We start from the raw sequence: 10,033 nt of genomic DNA on the forward strand, positions 1-10,033 counted from the left end.
TTCTGCCCCAAAGCAGCGAGGGCCAGGCCTGTGGGTCTGGCCGGCCCGTAGGCACATTTAATAGGGTTCCCGAGGATGTTTCAAGTGGGCAGGGCAGGTCTCTCCCACTGGCGCCCTGGAGGGGTTCCCAGCTCTGCTTCTTCCCACAGCCCCCTGCATGAGGTATTGCGCTCTCCCCCCACCCCCTCCCTCTCCCCCCTCCCCCATCAGCTTACAACTGAGTCCCCTCCCTCCCTCCCTCCCTCCCTCCCTCCCTCCCTCCCTCCCTCCCTCCCTCCCTCCCTCCCCCTTCTTTCCCCGGGATCATGGGTGGTCAGGAGCACCCATTGGGGAGTGGGGCAGGCCCCTATGTGGGGTCCAGCTCAAAGACCCCATCGCTGGTGGGGGTAGTGAAGAAGGAGGGCGGGTCAGAGGCGGCAGACTCCTGGCCCCCACTGCCCCGCTCTCTGGCACGCCTCTCCTCCAGCCGCAGACTGCGCTCGAAGTCCAGCAGCTGCCCCATGAAATTGAAGTTGGGCGAGATGTTAGACTTCTTCCGCTTGACCAGGTCGTAGGCATCATTGAGAGAGAGGTGGAGCTTCTGCATGAGGTAGGCCACAGTGACGGTGACAGAGCGGCTGACGCCTGCCAGGCAGTGGACAAGCACTCCGCAGTTCTGGGACAAGGCCTCATCTAAGAAGGGCAGGGTGGGGGCCAGCAAGAGCTGTAGGCCAGTGACCTTCCAGAAGGGTCCTAGCAGCCCCCGCACCGCACCTTCCAACCTGGCCAGGTCTGCATGGGAACCCTGCGGGGGCCTGTGGACTCCTGACCCCAACACTGCCCAACCCCCAAAACTGTTATCCTGACTTTGGACTCGGGGGATGGCAGCTAAGACCAGAGAAGCCTTCACGAGGGAGAGGGGGAAGAAATGGAAGAGGCCAGGAGCCAAACCTGGGGGAAGGAGGAAGAAAGGGGAAGTCAGGGTGGACTCACCAATGAATGCAATGGCCTCTGGAAAGAACTGGGACAAGTTCTGGCTCCAGTGGTCTGAGATGGGGATCTGCTTGTAGTGAAAGTCGCCATTCTTCTCAAAGAGGTTAGGGAGGTTAGGGGTGACATTAAGGATGTAGCGTATGCCGAGCTTGGCCAAGCTCTCCACGTTGGCTGAGTCTCGGGCACAGCCCAGGTAGAGGTTGGGCAGGATCTGCACGGGGAAAGATGGCAGCAGCCCCGCAGGAGGTGGGGTGACACCCTCCGAATCCAGACCACAGCTCATGGAGTCTCGGTCAGGCTCAGATTCTGCATCGGAGCACTCAGAGCCCAGGCACAGGCCGCCCAGCCCCACGACTGGGCTGGGCACCATGGCCGTGCTTGGTCCTCCATGGCTGTTGAGGCTGGTCTCACACAGGTGAGGGCACTCAGCCTGGAATCTGCTGAAACCACCTGGGAGAAGAAAGGGCAGGTTCTGCTGATCTGGACTCCTGGGCAGACAATTGCCCCTGGCTGGAGATAGGGAACCAACCCTAGACAGCCCAGACACCTGAGGGGGTTTGCAGAGGTCTCTAAACTATATTGTGTCACCATGTGGTGCACTATGGGTCTCTCCCACTGGCGCCCTGGAGGGGTTCCCAGCTCTGCTTCTTCCCACAGCCCCCTGCATGAGGTATTGCGCTCTCCCCCCCACCCCCTCCCTCTGCTTGGCTGTCTCTGTATTCTCTGCTTGGCTGTCTCTCTATTCAGCTCAACCAGGATCACCCTGAGGGCAGGGGCCAGGGTCATAGCCATTTCTGTCCTCTCTTCAGAGATGATATAGGACCCCAAGTGGAGGGGAGCCCGGGAGAGAGTGTGACATTCCACCTGGAATGTTCCAAAGTCCCCAAAAGCAAGCATTTCCTTGGTCTACAGATTAATTTCTATTTCCCTGGGCTGGGGACCTCCTGGAAATCCAACACTTTGTATATTTCTATATCCCTGTGCATTCAGAATGGAACAAGGGAACACAAGCCCAATGACCCTCTTTGATGGGGAGGTAGGGACAACTGGCTCTGCAGGTCCATGGGAACTGTGTCTCTACCCTGGACCACTGGAGTGTGTGTGTGTGTGTGTGTGTGTGTGTATCAGCCTGCCTCCTCCAGCCCTGCCATTACTGGGGGGATCTCTGCTTCCTCAGGCTTCTTCCTGCCTTCACTGCTTCTCTCTCTCCCTCTCCTTCCTTCTAGAGCCTTTGCAGAGCAGAATTTGTCCTCCTGTGTGCCCTGCCTCCGTTGCCCATGGCTGAGCAGCCAGAGGAGGTGGTATTACTATCTCAGGAAGGCTGGGAGCCCACACGTGGCACCCCATTCTTGAGCATTCTGTGAACCAGGTCAGGTCAGCCTGATTCTCCCTATTTTCCAGATTCATAAATTGAGGCTCCCAAGGGTGAAGGATTTGCCCAAGGTCGTGCTCAGGGTAGGGTATCTCACCTCTACTTTTGGCAAAAAAGCGGGGCTTGCTCAAGGTCAAATGAATTGGGAATCCCTTCGGAATGTGAGGCCCTGCCTCCCGGGCTGGGATCCCCCGCCCCAGGCCAGTGCCCACCGTGCCACCGCGCGCACCTACCCTGGAGATAGTAAGCCAAGTAGCCTTCCTCTCGCAGCTTCTGGAGCAGGGTGCCCAACACCGACTCCGGCTCCCACTCCTCGGGCTCGGCCTCGGCCTCGGCCTCCCCGCGCCAGTGTCGGCTCCCACCCTGGTCGTACAGGAGCACTGGGGCCGGCGGGGGTGGCTGCAGCGGCGGCCCCGGCAGGAGTGCGCGCACCGACAGGCTCCCCCGCCGAAGGCGGCGCAGCAGCAGCGCCGGCAGGGCCACGCTCAGCGCCCCGCCGATGCGCGCCGACTCGTACAGCTCGCGGCTGCGGCAGTCCAGGAGCAGCAGCCGCGGCTGCGGGGGCGAAAGCTCCCGGCGCAACCACAGGCACGAGCGGCCCAGACCCTCCATGGGTTCGCGGCTCCTGGCACGTCCGGCCACTGGAGCTGCGGAGAAAGGGAAGGCACACGTCGTGAGCCCGCGTCCTCCACGCCCGGCCGCAACAGGGCGCAGGCCCAGGGGTCAAGATGTGAAGCCAAACCCGTGTCCTGAAGGCAGGCGCCCAGGGTCCCGCAGGGACACTCCATTACCGCCCGATTCTCTTCTCGCGCCGCGCCCCCCTCCCCAACAGTGAAGACACACAGAAGGCGCTCCGTACGCCCCAAGAAAAACACCCCAGACAGTCATCTGGGTGCCCGTTCGTTGCTCACCGCCCCGGGAAAAAAAAGTGCGAGAAATCCCCCAGGAGAGGAAGGCTGGGCATCCAACGGCCCCTTTCAGAGCCATGGGTTCTTCCCAGCCTCTCCTGGAGCGTTCCAAAGCCAAAACCACCTTCCTCCTTCACACCTTCTTTCTGCATTTCTCATTTAGTCTGCCCGAAATCACTCCCCAAGTTCGAGTTTCCTCCCGACTTTGGGGGTGTGTGCGTGTGTGAAGGGTTCAAATCCGAGATCTTCCCCATGGCCAGGTGGGCTAAGAGAATCGAGGTGGAGCGGAGGTGATGGGCTTTGGCGAGCCCTCTCGGCGCTGACCCGGCTCTGGTACCCCTGAAGCCCCCCACCCAGGACAAGAAAAGGAGAGAGACCTGAGGCGTGATCCAGCGGTGGGTGGCTTTGCGCTGATGTCTCGGCCACGGTCACCGCGGGACGCAGGGCTCGGTCCCCGGACAGGGTGTCCCGGGGTCCAGCCACTAGGAAGAGGGCTGTGCTGCCGAGCAGGCGCGCACGTGGAAGCAAAGTCCTGCGCCGCCCGCGCGCTGGCTGCTTCCTGGCAGAAGGACCTGGCTTCCACCTTGGAAGCGGCTGCCTTTGGACGACGAGTTACCGTTTAGAGGGGCGGGGCAACGGGGCGGGCTCAGGGGTCCAGCGAGCCAACGAGTGTCAGGGAAAGCAGTCGGGTGGGCCCCCCGCAAATGGCACGCTGGGCTGGGGCTTCCATCCAAGCGGGACAGGGCGGGGGCAGAGGCCAAGGTCAGGTCAGGGGCCCAGCAGGGGACCAGCCACAGCTCCCCTAGCTGGCGCCAGTCTCAGTCTGGCCCCTGGAGGCAGGGGGAGGGGTGGGGACAAGAGCCCAGTGCCCCTGCCCCAGAGGCTGCCTCCAGCCCTACTCACTGGTGACCCTGGACCAACATGTCTCATGACTGGACTCTAGTAGCCCCATCTAGATAGTGGGCTCATCATAGCCACCACCTTGGGCTACAGTGGGATGTCACTGAAATCATGAAGGGGAGGAAGAAACAGCACCAGAAACTCATTGCTGCTTTTCAGCCCAGAACTCTGCCCAAGGTTGGCTGGAGGGCTAGGCAGGCAGAGGGCAGCTTCTGGGCACCCCCACTGGCTTCATGCGCACAGGTCTGGCCAAAGACACCCAGGAGCTCTGAGCTCCCAGCCCCAAGCTGGGGCACTCTGCTCTTACCACGTTACTGATCCTGGGACTTACCCCAGTGTCTCCCCCTGCCTCCTGCCTAGTCAAGAGCCAAGAAGTTTTTACTTAAGTCTCACTCATAGCTGTACTCTCCTTTCTGTCTCTGCGCTGGCCAAGGGGTGGCATTCACCAGCTCTTGACCAGGTCACTCTCACAACTTCCAAAGCTCTCTCCCTGCCTCCAGCTCTATCTGCCTCAACCACTCTCTGCCTTGCCCTGCACCAGAACATTTATTCAGCAAGGACTAGTGGCCTCCATACCTTCCATGGACACAGGACGATGAATAGGCAAGGCACACAGGGTCCCCGGGAAGCTAGTAGGACAGGTCTGTAATTAACAGGGGACCAACAAGATAATACCCGTAGTGATAAGAGCCAAGACAATGAAACGAGGTGGGGAAGTTTTCGGAAAAGTCTGATTCCAAGTCCCTTCTTTGTTTGAAACCCATCTAAAGCACCTGACCTGTGGTGGTGCAGTGGATAAAATGTCAACCTGGAATGCTGAGATCACCGGTTTGGTTCGAAACCCCAGGCTTGCCCAGTCAAGGCACATATGAGAAACAACTACTACAAGTTGATGCCCCCCCACCCCATTTCTCCCACTCTCTAAAATAAATAAATAAAATCTTTAAAAGAAACCCACCCAAACCAAATAGCACAGTTAAAGGAAAATGTACAACAGATACAGTAAAGCCCACACAAATTAATCAAAAAATTAAGATTCCAATAGATAAATGGGCAAGGAACCAGAAAAGGCTACATGGAGGAGGAAACTCAACTGGGTAAGAGGGGAAGGTTCCACCTCAGCCTAGAAGGAAAACAAATCTAAAAACCAAGGTAACAACAATAGAAAACAAAGTAACATTTCCCACCTATTACGTTAGTAAAATATTTTCAAAATGAAAAAAATACCCAGTGCTGGCAAGGCTATTGTGAAACCAGCCTGCTGCTATATTGCTGGTTGCTGGAGGAATTCTCTATTGGTCCTTTTGGAAATTAATTTGGTAATATGCATCCAAAGCTAAGGAGAAATTTACACCCTCGGGCCGCTTCGGGCAAGCTACCCTAAGGAACTAAGTAAAAGAAGGCACAGCTATGCACACAGGACAGGCACCAGGAGCCTTGTAACTAAGGAATGAAGGGCTCAAAGCCACTGGAAAGCCAAATTTTAAGCTAGTTAAGTCTAGTGCAGCCTCTGAAGACTCTTCTCAGACTAGAGTAAGATGAGAAAACTCAGGAGGTAATGCTAGAGAGAGCAAGACTGCCTCAGAGGGGTCTCCAGGCACCCTTCCCCCCCTCCCTCCCTGGCCCAGTAGGCCACCAGTCTGGGTCTAAACTCTGGCCATAGCCCATAGCTCGTCCCTGGCCTCTGGGACGAGCTCCACCGCCAGCATCCAGGGGCCTCAAGCAGCTGGGTGCGGTTCCCTCTGTTCTCTGCATCCTGTCCAGATTCTGCTAGATCTTCAGCAATCCCAACACCCCTGCCCCCCCCCCAAGGTGCCCTCCTCCAGGCAGCCTTTGTCCATCTGCCGGGACAGCTCGTGATCTCCTTTCTCTGCTCTCCAGACCTCAGTTATCTGAGGCTGCAATGTCCAAGAACCAGTTTGGGAGGCTGGGCTTGGGGGCGTCAGAGCAGGACCTATCTCCCCTGTCCCATGTGTTCTTGGGCAGAGACTCTGTTTTCTAGTGTCTCTTATCCCTCCATCCTTGCTCCAAGAGGCAGAGGTAGGCTGCCACTTGGCTGTAGGCCCCAAGGTTGGGGGCTCCCTCCATGTCCACTATGCCTGTGGCTGGGATCCTGGAGTGGCAAGGGGTTGAAGGCACCAAGCAGTTCTGCAATGTGTCAGCCTAGGGTGCCTGGCTTGGCTCTGTGTTGTAAGCAGTGGGGTTGGCAAGGTCCTTCTGACAAGGAGGTGGAGAGACACATGCTCCCACCCACGCTGTCATAGGATCTCAGTGTGGTTGGAGAGAGGGTCTTCAATCCTGAGAGAGATAGGAGCTCCTGAAATGCCCAGGCATGCTTTCTGGCAAAAGCTTCCTGGAGGAGATGATGGAAACCTGGCTGAGAAGATGATGGGAAAGGAGGCAACTTCTGCAATGGTGAAGGGAAAGGAAGCTAGGTTCCAAGAAATCTCCCCAGGGTGGGATTGTGCCTGGGCCTTTGTCTCCCAAAGCCTGAAGAGTGGCTCCCTTGCACCTTGCTCCCAATCCTGCTGGCAAGCCCTCCAATCGGGAAAGCAAGTGCTCTGTGCCCGGCGCCAGCAGTGCCCACTGCGCCAGCAGCAGGACAAACTGGAAACTGTTGCCACCTCCGCACTGCAGGGTTGAGCGCAGCCAAGCCCCCTTCCCCCGACCCTCCCTGGGCCGCCCACACTCGGGACCTGGCAGCGTTTGCTGGGGCGCCCACACCGCCCCGTGCCTGCTCCCCCGGCGTGCTGCGCGCCTGGGCCTCCCCGGGCCCTCTCCGGCGGGCGGAGCAAGGCCGCGCGCTCTCCGCAGGGTGGGCGCTTTGCCCGCGGCCCCAGCACTCGCCGGGCGCCAGTGGCCTCCGCTGCGCCGGCCCACTGCCCCTTGGAGGCCGCGGAGAGGTTTCAGCCTTTAGGCCCCGTGCGCGCCGCGTGCGCCCTCTGGTCCCCAGAGCCTCCGGAGAGCGGCGCCCTGCCTCCCTCTCCATCCCCCCGTTCCGAAATGCACGGTTCCCGCCTGGCAGAATGGCAGGATTTCGGCTGTTGCGGCCCGGTCACATGGCCAGGAACACAACTCCCAGCGACAGCGTTCCGGCCAAATCCAGTGTGTTTTCCTCCAAATCCACTTTTCGCTGGGGACGGCTTTCTCCTAGTCAGTCTCCTCGTGGAACTGGGAATTCCTTCAAGGCAGGATCGGGTGTGTTTCCGGCCCCAAGCTGGCCCCAGCCCCCAATGCAGGGCCTGGCACCAGCCGGCGCTCACAGAAGAAATGCTCGTCAACAAAGAAGGCATGAATGAATGAAACCAATTGTTGCACGAGGGAGCCCAGGAGGGTGTTGCTCTTGCACTCTCAGCGGGTTGAACACTACTTCCCCCCCACTCCACAACGCATAAGCACACGTGCACACACATTTCTCTCCCCAACACAAACGCAGACAGGCACACATATTGCATGAATTCCTGTCCTTGTGGAACCGACCTACTACGTGCGCTGCCTCCATTTCAGTGCCAGTCTCTCTTTTCCTTCTCCCCGCCCCCCACCGGCGCCCGGATATCTAAGTAAGGTGCCTGGTACCCTAAGTGCCGTCTTTATCTCTTAGGGAAGAGGCCAGACAGTCGCTGGGGAGACTCAAGGGGGGCCTCAGAATGGCAATCCACTGCCCAAGGCAAACCAGAGTCGCCTGGCAGGGATGTCACCAAATACTGCAGCCTCTAGTATGCGTGCCAGGTGTTGAGGGTGGTAGTGGGAGGGACACAGGGATGTGCTGGGGGCTGTTAGGGGACTATTCGTGATAGGGGAGGGGCAAGGTGCTGGAGAGTGAGAATCCATCAGGTGTGCATGCATCCTGGGGTGCCTGAGAGTGCGTGCTGGAGAGTGGGCCTGGCTGCGGGAAATGGGGAGTGTTGGCCACTGGGGTGTGGGTTAGTGTGGGTGCTTCGCTCGGGGGGGGGGGGGGATTTCAGTGTGTCTGGGTTGGGAATGTGGGTAAGGTGGCTATGATGAACATATGGGGAATCGGAGATGGGGAGATGATGGGGCCATGGTGAGGGGAGCTATATTAGTGCAGAGAGTACAAGGTTGTGTTGGGAATGTGTGTGCCTGGGTGTGTATTGAGGCGTGGCAGGGTCTGGGATGGATACTGGCCTGATTTAGGGACAGTGGTGGGTAGTAGGTTAAAGGCTAACGTTTTTGCACTGCAAGGACCTGGATGCGCGGCGCAAGGTTTGTGCGCCCGCGTAAGTGACAGGGGGTGTGCGTGGCGGAGGACACGGGAGGTGCACGGGCAGGATGCGGGGGGTGTGCGGTGGCAGGACCAAGCGGGTCTCGCAGGGGCGCGTGCGTCAGCCCCGTAGGGTGTACGTTGGCAAGACTTTTGGGGGTGCAGGGTGGAGGAGCGCACGTCGGAGGGCGGCCAGGCTGGGTGGGGGTAGGGTGGGGTGGGTGGCCTGGCGCCGCGTGCTCCGCTCACCTCTGCTCACCTCTGTTCCGCTTGGCTTCCTGTGCCGGCTCCGCGCGTGGCGGCCGGGAAGTTTCCGAAGCCCGGGCGGCGGGAAGCGCCACCGCCACTGCCGCGGAGCGTCACCGGAGCCTCGGGCGGCGGCCTCGCCTGGAGCCGAGGGGCCGCCGCCGCCGCCGCTGCGGAGGGAAACTCCAAATCCCGCCTCCGCCGCCGCCTCCTCCCCTCCAGTCGCCGTCTTCTCCGCCCCCTGCCCAGGAGGGGCACTGTCGCTGGCGGCGCGCAGGAAGAGAGCGGGGAGGGGCCGAGGCCTGCCCGCCGTCTCCCGCCACCTCCCCCACCCCCTTCCGCCTTCCTCCCCCCCCCCCCCCCCGCAAGCCTTTGCCTGCTCCGCCCGCCGCGGCCCCTGTCTGGATACCCACTGCAGCCCCGGGTCCCCTAAGCCCTGCTGTGTGGGGGCCCCGCGCATGGGGAGTAGGAATGGGGTAAAGGGCTGTGACCTATGCCGGGCCTGGGCTGGGGGAGGGTTGCACCAAAGGGTCTCCGCTGGTACCCTTGCTTTCCACAATAGAAGCAAAGGGGCCAGTCGAGGACTGGGCACAGCTTGGGCTCCAGGGCCACCTCTTGCCACCATAGCAGAGAGGGCTTAAGGTCCAGCTGACAGCACTGCAAGTGTCCCTATCCTCTGGGTGCTCCTGCGCTGTCTTCTCCTAATTCTCACATATCAGATTCTGGCGAATAGTAATAGCATTTGAGCCTTGGTGCCTGGAAAGGGTGGAGCCAGGACGTAGGGGGAGGGGGTGGAAGGGGGCCATTAGGCCTCGACCGCTTTCCTCTGCACTAAAGGCCACAAGCGGCCCCATCAAGGAGCTCATTCTGTCTTACACCAATATGGGAGGCAGAGGAGGCTGTTCACATGTGATAGCTATGGAAACTGAGGCAGTGGTTTCCTGTTGGTCACACAATAATGTCCTGGCGGAGCCCGAGTGGGCTCAGACTGGCTGAGTTCCAGAGCCATAGCTGAGTGTGAACAACAAGGCCCACTGGTTCCCGGATTGTTCACCCTTGTGGGGAGTGGGAAGCAAAGGGGAGCACACAGCGCTTCCGGAACCAGTAGCTGGTGAGCTGGACTGAGTCATGAGGGTTGCTGAGAACCAGCATGATACCTTGGGCGGGCGAAGGCTGGCTTCCGGCTGACGAAATCGTGGGCCCGGGAAGATCAGAATAAGGTGAGGCCAGGTTGGGATGACATCTCCAAGGAGATGGGCAGAGCCAGGATGCCAGCCGTTCTGTGGATGAGGGGCGGCCAAGGGGAGCCTGGCTGCTTGGCTCGTGTCTGCAGCAGCACTGGCCTCCCCTGAGTCATAATCTCTGGAGAAGAGGGGGGGGGGGGACAGCTTTGTCTCTGGTGCTTCAGTTTCC

The 10,033-nt window shown here is 59.7% G+C and overlaps 1 protein-coding gene across 4 annotated transcripts; it reads right to left on the minus strand.

Moving 5' to 3' along the window:
- Nucleotides 1–302: 302 nt before the first annotated feature.
- DUSP9 (dual specificity phosphatase 9) lies at nucleotides 303–8,839 on the minus strand. 4 transcript variants are annotated; one of them, XM_066249217.1, is made up of 4 exons: nucleotides 8,634–8,839; nucleotides 2,578–2,985; nucleotides 973–1,422; nucleotides 303–672 (listed from the first exon to the last, which is right to left on the minus strand). In XM_066249217.1, exons 2-4 carry the CDS (start codon nucleotides 2,954–2,956, stop codon nucleotides 347–349), a joined length of 1,155 nt encoding a protein of 384 aa, XP_066105314.1. In that variant the 5' UTR covers nucleotides 2,957–2,985; nucleotides 8,634–8,839; the 3' UTR covers nucleotides 303–346. The 4 variants fall into 4 exon arrangements, with proteins under 4 accessions (XP_066105314.1, XP_066105311.1, XP_066105313.1 ...); XM_066249214.1 differs by having other exon boundaries at nucleotides 2,578–2,991; XM_066249216.1 differs by having other exon boundaries at nucleotides 2,578–2,991; nucleotides 8,624–8,839.
- Nucleotides 8,840–10,033: the final 1,194 nt, after the last annotated feature.

Source organism: Saccopteryx bilineata, chromosome X (assembly GCF_036850765.1).
Source record: "Saccopteryx bilineata isolate mSacBil1 chromosome X, mSacBil1_pri_phased_curated, whole genome shotgun sequence".
NCBI lineage: Eukaryota > Metazoa > Chordata > Mammalia > Chiroptera > Emballonuridae > Saccopteryx > Saccopteryx bilineata.